This window comes from Salvelinus namaycush, chromosome 2, assembly GCF_016432855.1.
Source record: "Salvelinus namaycush isolate Seneca chromosome 2, SaNama_1.0, whole genome shotgun sequence".
Classification (NCBI taxonomy): domain Eukaryota; kingdom Metazoa; phylum Chordata; class Actinopteri; order Salmoniformes; family Salmonidae; genus Salvelinus; species Salvelinus namaycush.
The window spans coordinates 46,981,678-47,000,976 of NC_052308.1; the positions used below are offsets into that span (position 1 = coordinate 46,981,678).

Below are 19,299 nucleotides of genomic sequence, written 5' to 3' on the forward strand. Positions count from 1 at the left end.
GACAATCACCAGCGTGACCACCACAGTCCTAACCATGCAGAACCTTTTAGCGTTTGTGTGTCTGTGTGTGCGTGCATGCGTGTGAGTGCATGCGCTTCATCACCATCCTACAGTCACACAGATCATCACCACCCATCTAAATGAATGGCCTGATCACATGACATGTAATTACCCGACTGAGAATCATACATTAAGGAGATGGCTGTTCATAGGTTTCAGTATGGATTGCATACTGTCGTGGTGTGACTGATAGAGCACGTGTGTGTATTGGCTGGAGTGTTCTACTGCGCTCCTTGTCCTGAACGGGGATGAATTTATCATATGAGTGGCGGCAGACAGACACAGGCAGACAGGCTCTCTTTTTCCCTCCTCTCTGTCTTTTTCCTCTGTCATTGTGCTGAATAAATACCATCTGAAACCCATGAGAGACAAACAGTAACAGCAAACCTAGTCCACTTATTGCACTTACATATAAAGGGAATTGACAAAAGGGGGCACTGTCTGCAATCTGTTGGCCATTTGTATCCTGTAATGTTCATACACACATGCACATGCATGGGATGCACTCATGCCAAGCAAGCACACACACATTTGAGGCCTTGTGTTAGCACTAGCCACTGGGCCACAGATGAGCTGAACTGCAGTTTTTCATGGAATGGTGATCCTTGGTTTGATACCACTCGTAAAGTTACTGCTACACCCACTGTGAATGAGATGGAGAAACAACAAAGCTAAGGCTGAATACAGGGGAGGGGAATAGAGAAAGGGGAGTGAATTAACCAATGACCGAATGAACAACTGAATGAACAAACACCGAAACAAATGAACAAACAAACAAACGAAAGACCAAATGAAAGAATGAATGGTGGATGGCTGGAGAAGAATTTCAAGCTCTGCTGTGGCCTTGAAGAAAACAACTAGTTGTATACATACCCATTCAAGTACATGTCATGATAGTAAGCAAGAGTATACAGTAATGAGTATAATATGTAGTTTCGGAATTTTTTTATCATAAAAGAACAACCAAATCTATACCTACAGTACAAGTTATTCTACATTGTAGAAAATAGTGAAGACATCAAAACTATGAAATAACATATGGAGTCATGTAGTAACCAAAAAAAGTGTTAAACAAATCGAAATATATGTTATATTTGAGATTCTTCAAAGTAGCCACCCTTTGCCTTGATGGTAGCTTTGCACACTCTTGGCATTCTCTCAACCAGCTTCATGAGGTAGTCACCTGGAATGCATTTCCAATTAACAGGTGTGCCTTGTTAAAAGTTAATTTGTGGAATTTCTTTCCTTTTTATTGCGTTTGAGACGATCAGTTGCGTTGTGACAAGCTAGGGGTGGTATACAGAAGATAGCCCTATTTGGTAAAAGACCAAGTCCATAATATGGCAAGAACAACTCAAATAAGAAAAGAGAAATGACAGTTCATCATTACTTTAAGACATGAAGGTCAGTCAATCCGGAAAATGTCAAGAACTTTGAACGTTTCTTCAAGTGCAGTCTCAAAAAACATCAAGAGCTTTGATGAAACTGGCTCTCATGAGGACCGCCACAGGAAAGGAAGACCCAGAGTTACCTCTGCTGCAGAGAATAAGTTCATTGGAGTTACCAGCCTCAGAAATTGCAGTCCAAATAAATGCTTCACAGAGTTCAAGTAACAGACACATCTCAACATCAACTGTTCAAAGGAGACTGCATGAATCAGGCCTTCATGGTCGAATTGCTGCAAAGAAACCACTACTAAAGAACAACAATAATAAGAAGAGACTTGCTTGAGCCAAGCAACACGAGCAATGGACATTAGACCGGTGAAAATATGTCCTTTGGTCTGATGAGTCCAAATTTGAGATTTTTGGTTCCAACAGCCATGTCTTTGTGAAACGCAGAGTAGGTGAACGGAGTATCTCCGACATGTCTGGTTCCCACCGTGGAGCATGGAGGACGAGGTGTGATGGTGCTTTGCTGGTGACACTGTCGGTGATGGGAGTGCTGCATCAGATGACCTGACCTCAACCCAATTGAGATGGTTTGGGATGAGTTGGACAGCAGAGTGATGGAAAAGCAGCCAACAAGTGCTCAGCATATGTGGGAACTCCTTCAAGACTGTTGGAAAAGCATTTCAGCTGGTTGAGAGAATGCCAAAGCGTGCAAAGCTGTCACCAAGGCAAAGGGTGGCTACTTTGAAGAATCTAAAATCTAAAATATATTTTGATTTAACACTTTTTTGGTTACTACACGATTCCATATGTGTTATTTCATAGTTTTGATGCCTTCACTGTTATTCTACAATGTAGAAAATAGTAAAAAATAAATAAAAACCCTTGAATGAGTAGATATGTCCAAACCTTTGACTGGTACTGCACACTCACCCTTGAATAAATCCTCATAGGGAACACCTACATGAAGCTATTCCGGAAATCCACAGAATCTTAAGGTCAACTCGCCACTCTTTTTATTCAACATCTATTAAGAAATCCAGCTCTCTCTCCTCCCCCCGTCACTTACTTTAATCGTTCTATTTCTTTTATCAGCCGAGGGCAGTGGTTTCTAAATGGGTGAGTTGGGAGCCACTGGTGAGTTGTGTACAAATATTATTGGGTCACGGCTAAAGTCTGGCCCTATTCAATCAGACCAGCTATTCAGGTTCTAGAAGAAAAATAAACGCACACCTATTTAGGCGAGGTGCTGGCTAGCGGAGTAGAAAACGTGAAAATAAAAAAGAGCCGCACACTCTAGGAGCTCAGATGCAAAAATATTTAATTTACCAACGTTTCGACAGGCAAGCTGTCTTCATCAGGGTACAATCACAGACACTGCGGGATGACTCGTTTATATATAGTGTCAAGACACACAGGTGTCTGTAATCATGGCCAAGAGTGGCCTAATATCATTGGTTAATTTCTCATATTAAAATGGCATAGAAAGAGCAACATACAATAAATACAAATGGATAGCATACGATCATAGACTCACTAAAGACCACACAAGCCTACAAACGTTGGTAAATTAAATATTTTTGCATCTGAGCTCCTAGAGTGTGCGGCTCTCCTTTATTTTCAAGTCAGCTATTCAGGTTACCTGGATGAGGCAAAAATGGTGGGTCGCAACGCAAACACACAGAGATGCGTGCGTGTGTGCGCGCACACACACACACACACATCTGCAAGAGTGTTCATATCCCCATAACTGTGACGTCTACACCATCCCCACCCCTGAATAATGCCAATTATTCTCCATGCTAGTTCCAACGTCCCACTTACCCACCTAATGACAATAGATACTGAGTGGCACTGGGAAACCCACTTACCCACCTAATGACAATAGATACTGAGTGGCACTGGGAAACCCACTTACCCACCTAATGACAATAGATACTGAGTGGCACTGGGAAACCCACTTACCCACCTAATGACAATAGATACTGAGTGGCACTGGGAAATCCACTTACCCAGCTCCATACTACAGAGACACTCACATTCGGTAAACGGTGTTGAAACGCTGTATTCAGGAGAGAGGTGAAGGGTTAAGTGTGTGAAATGGACTGAGACGTTGCCACCTGCAGCCGATGGGGTTTCAAAAGGCCTCGCCGTTAGCATTAGCATGCTTCATAAGTGTTGTTTATGCTAGCCTTTGACTATGGAGGAGTTCTACACGCCTCTTGCTAAAGTGATGATTTTAAAAAGGACGTTCTTGAATATGAGTTTTACTTTGCTGAGGTTGAGGCACGCGCACAAGTATACACAAAACGCACACACACCCGCCACACCCATCCTTGGGGAAGGTAAAAAACCAATACAGAGAAGAAAAACTGCACCTCTCCCACTGACACATGAAATAAGAACAACATAAAAGATGCCATCTCCCCAGCTTTCAGAAAAGCAACGAGGAGACAAAAAAAAAGATGGCCGCTCTAGGGTTCATGTGAGGAAGAAATGATAAGCCACCGCCTTGGTCCACTGACATTTCCCTGTGACCCACACCATGAGAAGGTCTCATATGCATGACAATAACCGACCGATGGGAAGGTGACAGGAGGTAAGACGGGAAACACTTGAAACGGTGGGCACATGAAGGGTCGTCACGGGATTGCCCTCTCTATCTTTTGTGGATGGAACAGAGAGAGGAGGGGACGGAGGAGGAAAGGGGGACAAGGCCCTCATCATCTCAAGTCTGTCAATGACATTAAAGAGCACAGTGACAGGAAATGGGATGAACAGAGAGATGGAGATAATGATAAGCAAAGAGAAAGGCATAAATACACAATTTGAGATAGTTACAGACATCGGACAGGCAAGCAGAAGCAGACAGACAGATAGTCCAGACCTTCAGAATGAACTCAAAGACGTCCACAGAATGGAGGAAACATCATTTGGACAAAGAGATGAAAAAGAAGCGTTTATTTTGTAGTAAGCCTCCTTTCAACATGCCTGAGTAGTGAAGAAAGAGGCCACTTTAAAATATCTTCACAAACACTCCAAAGAAAAATTATCAAAAGAGCTCCAAAGTTATCTGGCAAAGTTTTCAATGCTGAGAGAGCTTGGGTGTCGAGCTACACATTGTTGCCCACCACAAAAGCAGAAGATTGCTGTGTCCAACGTTGCTGTTTCTCTTTAGTTGGATGCATTTAGCTGAAAAGAGTGCGATATTTTTACTTTGTCGAGCACTTCAGCAAAAAAAATATATAAAAAAGTGATTTGTCTACTGTTTTGTCTACAACTAATGTTATATTATGAAATTGGCCCGAAGGCAATGGTTTTTGTAACTCACGATCTGTATCACTCTGTGGGGATGAGTCATCTCCAAAATGGCTGCCCAGCTTTGTAGACACCAACTGGGTGACGCAGCTTGGCAGCCATTTTGTGAGAGAATGCTCACCGCATATTGAGTTGGACAGGTGAGACGTTTTTGGAACCCATTTCCAGTTATGGGATGATTAGATGGCATGGTTTCAATGAGAGGGCTCAGCTTAAGTATTTGGCTGGGACAATTCATTTAACATCCCAAGTCTTTCCAACATAATAATTGCTGCAGGTACGTTAGTTAAGTGGCTGAAGAGAGCTAGGACATCAATACAAGTTCTGTTCGGTAACAGAGCACCATTTGCACCACAGTGTCCCCATCACAAAAACAGATGAATGGAAAATGTAATTGAATTGGAGAGAACATTGACCCTTACCCACCTACACCAGCAAACTATTAACCCTCAGTGTTAATTAGGATAGCCTAGGAGGGGTTTGTATGCTTAAACTATCAACAGACCCGTGGCTTTGCTGAGTATTTAGCTTATCACCATCCACCCGGAGGTGGAATACCGTTGACAAAAAATATGAACATCATTGCAAATAATGCCAGCGGACTGAACCCTGAGAAACACCTCGTCCAACTTGTTTGAGGTAATTGTGCACTTGTTGGCCTGGTAACTGCCGAAGGTAGAGTGGAAGATTTTCACTATCTTAGCTGACAACTTTGTTGCATGTGCTATCATCATTTGATAGACAGTCTGTGCATAGTCAGTTCAGCATATATATCTTCTGTAGGGGACTACAAATACATGAAAATTAACTAGGCAAGTCAGTTAAGAACAAATTCTTATTTACAATGACGGCCTACTCTGGCGACGCTGGGACAATTGTGTGCCGCCATATGGGACTCCCAATCACGGCCTGATGTGATACAGCCTGGATTCAAACCAGGTACTACAGTGACACCTCTTGCACTGAGATGCAGTGCCTTAGACCGCTGTGAGCATAAATACAGCAGTTCTCCACTTGATCCCCCATCCAAGCACTAACCATGTCAGGCAGCCCGGAATGCCAGCAGTGTTTATTTCATCAACAAAAATAGACTAAAATAAATAAATATTACAACTATTTTTCAGTGGCAATTGACAAGACTCTAACTGACTTAATAGACACAGAAAAAAACTACAACTAAACAATTTTTTAAATTTTATTTCAGTTGGACTAAAACGAAATGAGACAAAATTATCTCTGTGCAATATATCTATGTAGGCTGAATTAGGAATTTACGTGGACAGATAATTGTTATAGATAAATATATTATTATTACATATGTTTGTCATATTTATGCTGTTGGGAAGATAATATGATATCATGCAGAAAAATGTGTTGGTCGGACAAGGCTATGCATGTCCGTGGACATGGAAGTCAATGATTGTGTCTGCTATAGGTTAATTAAGTGATAATGCCCGAGAAGCCAGTGTTGAGGATATATTGGCACGGGTGTTGTTCGGCCCGAGACAAAGTCCAATATATATATAAAAAAAAAAGAGTTCCAAAAATGAATAATGTGTGTCAGGTGGGCCTTCGACTGCCCCCAATAATCATTCTTTCCTCCACTCAATCACTTACTATCCTCTCCCAAAAATGGATGAGAACGGAAGGGAGCTACTGTACCACCGGCAATGAAGATGGCCCAACTCAAGCATGACGCCATGTTGAAAATGGGGACAACTGGGTCGAAAGCTGAATGGCAGCTTGGTTACCCCAGGGGCCTGAGAGCCAGCACCTTAGCTCAGCTAACACGTTAGCTTTAGCTAACATACGCTGCTGAACCATTCAAATGACTGAGAACAGGAGACAGACTTGCGAACCTAGCCAAGGCCTAATGGGAATGTCTTGGTGGGTGGTGCAGCGAATCGAAGCTAATGCACTCACTAATGTGACAAAGTGTGGCGGGATGTACAGCGGAAAAGGCTTTTTTTTTTATCAGGAGGGAGGGATAGAGGGAGGGAAGTGGAGGAGAAGAGATTGATGAAAAGTGACAGAGGCAAGGAGGTCCAAAAATTGGTGGATCAGAGCTGGAGGACAAATTGGGAAGGTGAGAAAGAAAGGAAATGGAGAAAGAGAGAGAGGAGGGAGAGCGAGATGATATGCAATGCTACAGTACATTGCTCTGAACTATTCAAACGTTGTATAAAGCCACACACTTTGACAACACGTCATTTGGCTTCCGACTTGCCTTGTCCTTCAACAGGTCACTACAGTTACAGTATTCTGCTGTGCAGTTCAGTTTAGAATATCAACATAGAAAGCACTATCATCTTACATCTTCTCCCTAACCAAGGCATACATCCCCCATAACATAACATCTGAGCTTACTCCACTGTCCATGGTGAAAACCTCATCCAACTCCCATTACGATATGGTGAGTCAGTGAGTGAGTGGTCGGGATGAGAATCTCTACTTTTTCATCCCGCAAGGGTCGTGTGGGCGCGCCAAGCCAATTCCTATTGGCTAACAGCCAGATAGGACTGCAGGAGCCAAGCTTTCAGTGCCAATACTCCTCCGCTCCCTCATTCCATGAGGTGAGAGAGTCAGAGACAGAGATTTCATCTTTGATGAGGGTTGAGGCCTCTCTCACGGTCTTAATTTCCCTCACTCTCTCTTTCACTTTCTTTCTCTCTGGTTCAATGTTATGCCATACTGAATCGGAATTAAACTAGCGGCTTGTATTAAACACGCTTCTACTCCTTCAAAACACTCAACACAAAACACACACAGCCTTTTCAAAAACACAACTACTCTCATCTCAATATCCAGAATGGGTCTTTTGATACAAGCTAAAAATGACTGATTGCCTTTTTTGTGTGCTTTCCTTTGCTTTATTGTCAGTTTAAACCGTCAAATGCAGCCATTGTTGTTTGGTTTCTTTTATCTTTTCCTGGAAGTAAATCAGTGTTTTTCAGTCCCAATAACAATGTGCAAATTGGTTGATTCATTATTTGGTTGTGATGAAAAGAAGTGGAGATATGAGCACTTTGAGGAGGAACGCGATGTCGTTTTTCAACGCATTTCAAAAGCACAGAGTGCCAAAATGGATTTTACCATGCTAATAAGTGTCATTTCCCTATGAAATTGTTCCAAAACACAGCGCACAGTTGGAGACTTCGAAGCAGCGCATCAAAAAAAATTGCTCAAATGATTTACATTTACAGTAAACGATAAAGCGGCTTATTCGTCCGTGAAGTTAATCGATTTGGTAAAATGTTGTTTTGATAATGCCTGTACCACATAGTTCATGGTACTGACATGCTCTGTATTGACGATGCATCTCCTAAGCGTTAACAACACTCCAGTATTCAATAGTAGAACACAACATTGGAAAACGCAACTAAAGAAACACTTCTTGGATTTTTAGGGAAAGGACTCACACTATGAACGCATGATTCCATAATTGTTTGAGGGAAACATGCATGGATAGAAACTAGTTCATACACACACCCCTCCAGTGCATGCATACCCCGCCACATACACACACACACACCTCCCACGTCCCCGACCCGCACACTGTTGCGTACCTTCTTGGCGGCTTGGATGCAATCCATGTACTCCTTGGCCACGGTGGAGCAGTGGAGAGTCTGCTGCTGGTTCTCTCTGTAGCAGTGTAACACCTGGGCCTGCAGCTCAGGACAGATAGACACCGCAGGTCTGGGCCTGCATGGGAAGACACAGGGACAGGGAGGGAGTGTAAGTGCCCTGTGTGGCTCAGTTGGTAAAAGTGTGGCACTAGCAATGGAAGGGTTTTGCGTTTGATTCCTGCTGAGGTCCCATACACCGAGTCTACAAACCATTAGGAACACCTTCCTAATATTGAGTTGCACCCCCTGCTGCCCTGAGAACAGCCTCAATTCGTCGGGGCATGGACTCTACAAGTTGACGCCAATGCTTCCCACAGTTGTGTCAAGTTGGCTGGATGTCCTTTGTGTGGTGGACCATTCTTGATACACACGGGAAACTGTTGCGTGTGAAAAACCCAGCAGCGCTGCAGTTCTTGACACATTCAAACCGGTGAGCCTGGCACCTACAACCAGACCCCGTTCAAAGGCACTTGAATCTTTTGTCTTGCCCATTGACCCTCTGAATGGCACACATACACAATCCATTCCTCAATTGTCTCAAGGCTTAAAAATCCTTCTTTAACCTGTCTCCTCCCTTTCATCTACACTGATTGAAGTGGATTTAACAAGTGACATCAATAAGGGATCATAGCTTTCACCTGGATTCACCTGGTCAGTCTATGTCATGGAAAGAGCAGGTGTTCCTAATGTTTTGTACACTCAGAGGCATTCTGTAAGTTGCTCTGGATAAAAGTGTCCGAGTGGTATTATCATGATGACACACACACACACAGGGGGAAAAGGCATACTGTCGCTACCTCGTTTCCCAACAAAGATGCAAGAATAAAGCAAACTGGACATGTGACAGATACTGTCCGTAGCAACTCTTAGAGGACAATGGAAGATAAGAGGGAAAAAAAAGTTCTAGCTACATGAGTCAATCCAAATGCGTTTCGGTGTGTACCGTAGCCGTCATCAAATGACATTGACGTTCCAACTATCTGCATTGTCCCGACACACAGAATACGGCGGTGCCGAAAGGCAAAGCAGCACGACTACGGTGGAGATGTGTTTTAGAGGGCAGTTGCCACATTTGGAACTCTATATGACATTTAGGAAAGGCTTTCGAGGCACAATGCATACAAACTGAAGAAAATGCTAAAATGGGGGGAAAGCAGCTTATAGCTAGCTGTACGTCAGCCTCACTCTACACACACACACTTACCCACGCTTAAACACACAATTACACACACAAAAGGTGTGGTAATCCTACATGAGGGTAATCCTTGAGTGCTCTGTTGCTCATGGTAATTCACCTGCTGTTGTGACAGAGCCCGCACTAGTAGTACGCCAAGGTGAGGATAGAGATACACGTGGTCTCTCACTCACTCACGTGGAATATATACATCAACAAAAAATGTACAGTAAACATTACACTTACAAAAGAATAAAGACACTTCAAATGTCATATTATGTATATATACAGTGTTGTAATGCTGTGCAAATAGTTAAAGTGCAAAAGGGAAAAGAAATAAACATAAATATAGGTTTCATTTACAATGGTGTTTGTTCTTCACTGGCTGCTGTGATGGCACACTGTGGTATTTCACCCAATAGATATGGGAGTTTCTTTGTGGGTGTGTGTAATCTAAGGTAAGTATGTATCTCTAATATAGTCATACATTTGGCAGGAGGTTAGGAAGTGCAGCTCAGTTTCCACCTCATTTTGTGGGCAGTGTGCACATAGCTTGTCTTCTCTTGAGAGCCAGGTCTGCCTTCGGCGGCCTTTCTCAATAGCAAGTCTATACATAGTCAAAGATTTCCTTAAATTTGGGGTCAGTCACAGTAGTCAGGTATTCTGCCAGCGTGTACTCTACGTTTAGGTCCAAATAGCATTCTAGTTTGCTCTGTTTTTTCAGTAAATTCTTTCCAATGTGTCAAGAAATTATATTTTTCTTTTCTCATGATTTGGTTGGGTCTAATTGTGTTGCTGTCCTGGGGCTCTGTGGGGTGAAATAGTAAAAGCCTTGTGTTCCATCGTGTCTAATGTTGTTTTTGTGTGGTTAAAGGCCCGGACCATCACACTAGGTGTAAGCAGAGCATGTTGAGCATCTGATACACATACCTCTTAGGTCGCAGGATGCAGCTTGGCCGGGGGTAATAGTGGGGGTTGGGCCTGTTGCTCTGCTCACGGCCTGGGCACATGTCCTGCTGTCATGTTGAGGTTCTTGCCGCAGGGGCAGAGGGGCATGGGGTGGGCAGAAGGGGCATAGGTCTGATATGGGGGTGTGGCCAGGGTTTGCTTGGGGTGGTCTTAGCTGGTTTGGGTGTGGCTGGTGATGCTGTGGTCTGGGTGTAGGTCCTTCAGGAGGGAGTCTTGCAGGTCTGAGAGTGTGTCTCGCTGGTCTGGTACGTTGCTCTGTTGCTCCTGCGTGAGGTGCTGGGGCTACGGTTGAGGGTGACGTCCTTCAGGGTGCTGGCAAAAGTTGGGATTGCTGCCTTGTAGAGGTGGACCTGGTCGTAAAGGCTGTTCAAGTCCAGGGTGGAGTGGTAAACATTAGGTTTTGAGGCCCAGTCTCGTGAAATGCTTGCATTCACCCGCTGTATGGTGGCAGGGTGGAAGTCTTTTCGTGGTAGCAGGCTGGAGATAACCACTTGTGCGTTGGGGAAAGTGGGAGAAGCTTTTTCAAATCACTCCCTTGAGTGCTGTGGCCACCCTTTCCTGCTGGGCCCTCAGGTCATTTGTGCCTGTGTGAATTATGATGTGGCTGGGGGACCCTTGTCTGTCCTCTGACAACAGCTCCAGGGCATGTCTATTGTTTGAGCACCAGAGCTTAGCCACTTTGTGTTTGGGAAAGTGTCTCTCTCTCTCTCTCTCTCTCTCGCTCCACATTTGAAAGTGGAAATGACACACTTTCGAAGCCTTTTTAAACCTTGAATACACAAAAATTGTCATTTCCTGTTGTGCAGGACAATTCTCTGTGACAACAGTCATCAAATTAAGATAGTACACATTTGCTGTATTTCACAGTCATATTTACCTGGTGTCGACTTAAAATGTACATAATTGAGGTAAATAATTTAATATCAGAAAGTAAAACGTCAGTATCTTGGTAAATACCAGGCGAATGCCACCCGAAACAGATCTATATGAACATTTTCATTATTCCATATGTGCTGCAGGCTTATTCATAGCGTGTCTAATTGAATGAGTGAGCCAACCAACCAGTGTTCTATTTGACGAGGAGACGCATGACTTCATCTGACATGACTGCATATTCTGGGGAATTCTGACCGGTTGACATGCACACACTCACACATGCACACACGTCCCCACAAACGCTGCCCTCCCGCCTCCCTAACACTGCAATTACAGAACTATGCATCTTTCACATATAAATGAGCTTGGAAGTCCCTGACCACACTGACAGATAGACGGTATGTGTGTGTGTGTGTGTGGTGGAGGATAGCAAGAGAGGATTGAATAAAATCACTGAGAATATTCTTGAACAGAGAAGTGAAAACATCCAGAAAGGGAGAAAGAGAGGGAGCGGGGGGAAAAAAGACAAAGAGAGACAGGGATGATGTATGGAACGATGATAAATAAACCTCAAAGCTCACCCGCGAACAAACGGTAACCCTGGCAACCATTCAGCGGACTCTTTTTTTTACTCTCCGCACCCCAGGACACCATGTGACACACGTCCATACCGAAGACACCTGGTGTGAATATTAGCCATGACGCCTTTTGACATGCACCAACAGTCAATCGGTGTAACGAGCTGGGAGTAGTCCCATGACAAGGTGTTATCGAGGTCATGATTCAGACATTATTATTGATAGACTGCACCAGCTAATGGAGTTTAGATTAGAGAGCTGGTTTGTCTCCTCTGAAATAGCCCCTGGCATTATTGCTGGCTACACACATGTTGATTCATGACCATATGAATCATACAGTATATGCTCATATAATACTCATATATCACTTGAGAGTTGTTTATGGCTAGCAGCTTCAACTGAGGCACACACAATGTGTTGGATTTGTGCAGGGTTGAATTGCTTTCACTCAGTGCAAACAGGCAATATATTACTGTTTATGGCAACATTGAAAGTGCCATTTGATTGTATTTGGCCATCTATAAAAACAAGTATATAGTCACATTACATACAGTGCATTTGGAAAGTATTCAGACCTCTGGGCTTTTCCACATTTTGTTTCATTACAGCCTTATTCTAAAATTGATTTAAAAAAATAATCCTCATCAATCTACACCGAATACCCCATAATGACAAAGAAAAAACAATTTTATATACATTTTTGCAAATGTATATAAAGTAAAAAAACACTGAAATATCACATTTACATAACAATTCAGACCCTTTACTCAGTACTTTGTTGAAGCACCTTTGGCAGCAATTACAGCATCGTGTCTTCTTGGGTATGAAGCTACAAGCTTGGCACACCTGTATTTGGGGAGTTTCTCCCATTCCTCTCTGCAGATCCTCTCAAGCTCTGTCAGGTTGGATGGGGAGCGTTGCTGCGCAGCTATTTTCAGGTCTCTCCATTGATGTTCGATCGGGTTCAAGTCCGGGCTCTGACTGGACCACTCAAGGACATTCAGAGACTTGTCCCGAAGCCACTCCTGCAATTTCTTGGCTGTGTGATTAGGGCCGTTGTCCTGTTGGAAGGTGAACTTTGTCCCAGTCTGTGGTCCTGAGCACTCCAGAGCAGGTTTTCATCAAGGATCTCTCTGTACTTTGCTCCGTTCATCTTTCCCTCGATCCTGACTAGTCTCCCAGTCCCTTCCGCTGAAAAACATACGGACAGCAGGATGCTGCCTCCGCCATGCTTCACTGTAGGAATGCTGCCAGGTTTCCTCCAGATGTGATGCTTGGCATTCAGGCCAAAGAGTTCAATCTTGGTTTCATCAGACCAGAAAATCTTGATACTCATGGTCTGAGAGTCTTTAGGTGCCTTTTGTCAAACTCCAAGCAAGCTGTCATGTATGTGTCTTTTACTGAGGAATGGTTTCCGTCTGGCCACTTTACCATAAAGGCCTGATTGGTGGAGTGCTGCAGAGATGGTTGTCCTTCTGGAAGGTTCTCCCATCTCCACAGAGGAACTCTAGAGCTCTGTCAAAGTGACCATCGGGTTCTTCTCCCCCGATTGCTCAGTTTGTCCAGCCAGCTCTAGGAAGAGTCTTGGTGGTTCCAAACTTCTTCAATTTAAGAATGATGGAGGCCACAGTGGTCTTGGGGACCTTCAATGCTGCAGAATGTTTTAGTGCCCTTCCCCAGATATGTGCCTCGACACAATCCTTTCTCGGAGCTCTACGGACAATACCTTCGACCTCATGGCACTGTGGACCCTCACACCACAAGTGTGGGCCTTTCCAAATCATGTCCAATCAATTTAATTTACCACAGGTGAACTCCAATCAAGTTGTAGAAACACGTTGCCTACACAGACCCAAATCAAACCAATCACTCTATATCTCCGGTTTTGCACAGCTACAGGTGGCGGCCATTTTGTTCCAGTCACCCCTCAGGATAAGTTCAAAACGTAGCTACAGGCTAGCACCACAGAGATAAGAAACTCTTGGTTTTTCTTTAGAATTCACTGCATTGGCTGCAAAGGACAGCTTTATAACAGGACGGTCGTGTTAATAAAAGGAATCTGAAGCAGAAAATTGCCTTTTCTAATCTGCTGCAACTGCCTTGTTTGAGTGAAATTAAAGGTGAGGTCTTATTAGAAAAACATTAGCCGTGCCACTTTGTTAGCCACGTTTTTGAGGGAAAAACACATTCCAATTGCTCCTGCCCGTCATGGTTTGCATCTGTAAGCATATCGCGGCGAGAGAATTACGCTCTAATCATTAAAGCTTCCCATTATTTTCAGCCTCTTCTTCTCAGAATCGGGGGTTTATGAAGAAAGCATGACTCGCGAGCCGTTGCCGAGACTATGTGGGGAACAAAGTAATATAAAGAAAGGGAAGAAAGTAATAAGGAGGGAGGGGATGAGAATGGTGTAGCATTTATTATTCTCTGCGCATGAGAGGAGAGAGCAAAGTTATTAATGTGTGCTGTCATGGATTTAAGGTCTTCAAAAACAGCACAGTGAATTTTCTGAAGAGTGTAAGTAGAGCCCAATTCGCAGTGGCCTAGACTACAGCTTTGGAGCCTAGGGGTCGTGGCTAAGTTGACATCTAAACAGTTGTGTGTGAGCGCATTGCGTTCTAGATCTTTCCCGTGTCTCTCTTCGTTTTATTTGCTCTTCCTTTCTCTTTTGTGGTCTTTTTTTTATTGCTTCTCCTCTTTCTGTCATCTGGCATGCTCTCCGTCCCTCTCTCCCTCTTTATTAGGTGTGGGCTTGGTAAGTGACATTATCTGGTGTCAATTTCTGCTACTCTTGATCATCCTCTTCCTCATAAGCTGAAACATTAGTGGATGGAGGTATTTTTGTGTGAGGAGGGGTCAACAGTGCTAAAACCATTTAGGACTGGCTCAGGACCCATTACAGCTACGAGGTCATGGGACGACTTTTAGCGAGTTTAACGAATCCTCTTACACAACTTTTCACCCCAAAGAAGTGAATATGATGTACTACAAGTTAAGACTCGTTCCACATGGGCATCTGGAGACGAGGAGCGAATTTGTGTCAGTATCTTTGCAAGGGACATTACCAGGACCGGGCTTTCTGGGATTTTTACTTCGGGTCAGCCCTGAATCTTTTGCACTGTTGCGATGGTGTAAAAAAAAAATTATAAAAAATTGTCAACTGAATGCGCCGCTTAGTTCATAGAGCCGTGGTTAGGTGAAAAGTCTACCAACTGTTAGAATACATGTAAAACAATTGCCGTGTGGTCAACTATATGGTCATTTCAGCACCATGTTGACAGGGACAGCGCCATTGATACAAGCATAGGAACTCGTCTTAATAAATCAATCAATGTCCCATTTTAGTTTTCACTGAACTCTGTCCGGACGTTTGGTTACAATTAGGCTGGGAAATGTTAGCGAAGTCGAGGTGAGTGCTCATCATCATCAGTTTAGCAATTTAAAGCAATGCAAATCTTATCTACACACACAATTATGCCCATATAGCCATACATGATGTTTCCCTGAACTTTCCAAAACTTCTCTGATGCATTTCAGTCACTTATCCTACTGATGCCAATACACACCTCTCCCATAGGCTATTCAAGTCATTTGAAAAGAAACTGTGCTACAATGGTTAAAAAGGTCATAAGTGCTACATAGTTTCTACAACAATATAGCTAAAACCATTATTCTCTTGTAATTGTAGGCTACTTGCTGATAAATTATCTAACCTCATATGGGGTTACTGACCACAACCCATTGAATTAATAATAAGTAGTGTTGATTATTTGGCCTTGGGGAGAGTGCATGGAAGAAAATAGTCTCGGGACGGGGTACTGGAAGTGATGTAGATAAATTGAAATACATTTGCAAAATTAAATAATTACTCCTGTCTGTACAGAAATAAATGAAATCGTTAAAAATGACTACATCAGAGAGCATTATCGAGCCACAGAGGATCAATAGCTTCTTTTTAAAAATTGCGGTGGATTGTGTTTTAGCACATCACAGGCCCACAGCCGGGCAGGCCGCACGTCAAGTATCGAACCGCTGATTGTTGAGTTGTTGCTGTCAATGTGGCTCTGATGAGGCTCCTGCTCTATGCTGTCAACTATGGCTGATGTTAAACCATGTTCCCACAGTCTTAGTTTCTATCACACAGTGCCATTTTGAAAACCGTATCACGAGCTGGTATTGGGATCGCACCAGCACACTATCAAATGACTTACGACCGCAATTTTACTTCAACTTAATCAACCAAAGAAATGTTTGAAAACTCATCAAATGTAGTGACATGTCATTTGAAATACAAACAGCAACAAAAAAAAATGACTAAATCAACTACGAGCAATTTGACAAACCACGGCAGGGACATGCCAAGTGAAATGAGTAGGCTCAAACGAGGCCCCATTTTGAAATGGCAAATAATTCAACACTTACTAATTGCACACATATTAAATTACTGGCCAATCCTCTAGGGAGGATTCTATTCCAGGAACTGAAATGGCTCATTGGAGATAAATATATTGGAAATAAATATATTTAGAAAAATGTTATATTTAACACAGCAGGAAAATATAAATGGAGAAAAAGATTACCATCTTCCTAGGCTATTACCTCACGTAGAAATGTGTCGCTGAGGAGAGATGTCATTTGCGGGAGGACTAAGTTTGGGAGGAGTAGGTGAATGTGGGTGGCAAGATGGGTGAGGGGCTGAGACATAGGTTTTGGAAATGGAACTTATAAAAGGAAAGATTAAGACTTAAAAAGCCTGAAGAAATCACAGAGGAGAGAAGCAAGCCGAAGGAATTATGCAGCTTTCGGCAGATTTGTGGGAATCAGCACTCCTAGCCAGAAACGAAAAGCATTCTGGTTATTCCGATTCCCTCTCTCTTTTCAAGGAAAATAATGACTGGTGCTGCAGACTGGTAGGATCTAGATACAGACAGTGCCAGCGTGGTGGCAATCACTGGCAGAATAAAAATGTCCTGTTTTTTTAACAGGTGGCGGTTTCTAAAAAGCACTGTCCAAAGTACGACTGTTCCTTCAAATCCCCATCACTCTCCCTTTTCTAAGTAAATATTTCAGCCATTCTTCACTTTACATTCAGAAATTAAAAATGACCGTCTACCAATGAATTGTCCACCAATGGTCTTGAACAAAGTAGATCAGAAGTAGCCTTAAAAAAAAAAAAAAATGGGTGGCAAAATTTCACCTACCTGAGGTGGATGACATGCGTATGACATGCGTATATGGTAATACATTATGAACAGCAGGAATTAGCCCACTTAGCATTCTCTAAACGTCACTAGTACCGCTCCATTCAGTCAGTTCTCAAAATAAGCTACTTACTTGATATGGGCCTCAGCCTTGTCGGCTGCCTCGTTGTACTGCTCAGATGTCTGCTGGTAGTAGTCGAGATTCTGGGACAACACACACAAAAAACAGAGATGACAGAGTAGTTGAGTTACACCAATTATCCGGTAACATCTGTACAAGTACCTTTCGTGGGTTACGACTGTTCTATTGATTTGCGAGCGCTGACAAGCCCGCTAAACACATCTTAAATGTCAAACTCATTAAAAAAACGGGGAAACTTTCGACCGAACAGTGTCACTAACAAATCTGATCATTGATGTTCTGGTGGAATCTCCGTAAAGTTTGAATTAATGTGTGCAGAGGTGGCATTTAAACAGCAATTACGTCATAAAGAGAGACTTGTACTAGGCCATCTACTCTATTCTGCTCTAATCAGTGACCATAATGTCAGGTTTACCGCGGTCCTGTAAAAAACGCAGAGCGACGTGAAGAACTTGCTTCGATTGACAGTCGAACTGGGTTTCATCATAACTCCTCGAGTCCGAACCTTTTCACCATCGAGGTGAACGTTCAGTGTAGTTGTGTAACGTACTGCGCATGCCAGTACAATAAAATAAGTGCACCACTCAAGCCTCCATTCATTCATTTTTTTTTCTCTCTTCTCTCACACAAGACACACGCTCACCACACGCACCCCATAGACTTCCACTTCATTGTTCCATGCAGTAATCACTATTTAAACCCAATAACCATGGCCCCGACTCCCTCGCCATTTTCCTTAATTATCCCTGATATTCCCAATGGGTAGAGAGATAGGGAAGAGGATAATTGAAGTTAGTAAGCGGGAAAAGAGATGGGATCAAACATGAACCTCCTCTACAATCCCACCGACCTATTCCCACAGTCATTTTCACATTATTCCACACACTCTTAATAATGGATTGGATTTATATGGAGCTTTTATGGGGGGGGGGGGCTCATCTTATCCTCTTCTTATCCACTACCAATGGATGGGTTACTCTGATCCCTATTCCTTATAGTCAGGATAACGTGTCGTCTAGAAAGTAATCCCTCCTAATACCAGTCGCTAGGATCTAAAAAATGTCTCTCTCTCGCCCCCCCCCCCCCCCTCCATCTCGCTCTCTTTCCCATATGACAGTGTTGAACCTCAAGATCTCCAAGACGAGATTCTCTCAAAATACATTTGCCCAAGTTAAGGAAGTCCTTCTATACCATTGTAGAGACAAAGACAATGGCAGGTGGTTGTCAGCTGAAATAGAGCACCTCACATCTGTCCAGCAGGAGTTCATCCCTAAATCCGCAGTCTATAATCCATTTGACTTCACTCCAGTGTCCTCCTGCTTTGCTACCTTGGTTAAGTGTGAAGAATATCACGTCTCCCAGGGTGGATGAATGACGCGATGGTACTGTCGCAAATGGCACCCTATCCCCTACGTAGTGCGCTACTTTTGACCAGGGCACATTGGGTTTGTCCGTAGTGCACTATGGAAGAGGGTTCCATTTGGGTAGCATCCCAAGTATTACTGCCAATGATCAGGTTGAGGAGCTGCACTGTATAGGATTAACCATGGAGGATTTTGCCACTGTCGTCTCTAAATCTCCCCATTGACGGTGCATCTGGACTGGGCTGAAATGTCACTTCTCCGGGGGGGGGGGCCCCAGAAACTAAGACGAGGGGAGAGTTAGCGACGTGCTAACATTCAGATTCAACGGGCATGAACGAGGGAGCGTTAGCCTCAATACAGACACTAGCGACTTAGAGCTAGTTAGTGCCAAGAGCTCAATGGGAATGCTCGGTGGATGACATTAAAGGGAAAGTAGCCAGGCTTGTGAACTTAACGACATGAAAGGAGACCCACTGGGGCTGGTGCTTTGTCCCAAGAGGTGCAGAAGACAGAGGCTATATGAGGTGGAGAGAGAAGGGCGACCAGTGTGTGTGTGTTGGCACAGATGGGAAGGTGAAAGGGTTTACAGACAGCCAACTT

General features: G+C 43.4%; 1 protein-coding gene across 1 annotated transcript in view; it reads right to left on the reverse strand.

Moving 5' to 3' along the window:
• The window catches only part of LOC120064135 (MICOS complex subunit mic25a-like), a 51,764-nt gene that overhangs the window by 8,388 nt on the left and 24,077 nt on the right, over window positions 1–19,299 (reverse strand). Inside the window, exons 6-7 of the mRNA XM_039014503.1 lie at window positions 17,327–17,397; window positions 8,336–8,471 (exon numbers count right to left, since the gene is read on the reverse strand). Coding sequence (XP_038870431.1) covers window positions 8,336–8,471; window positions 17,327–17,397 — 207 coding nt within the window. The remainder of the gene's footprint in view (window positions 1–8,335; window positions 8,472–17,326; window positions 17,398–19,299) is intronic.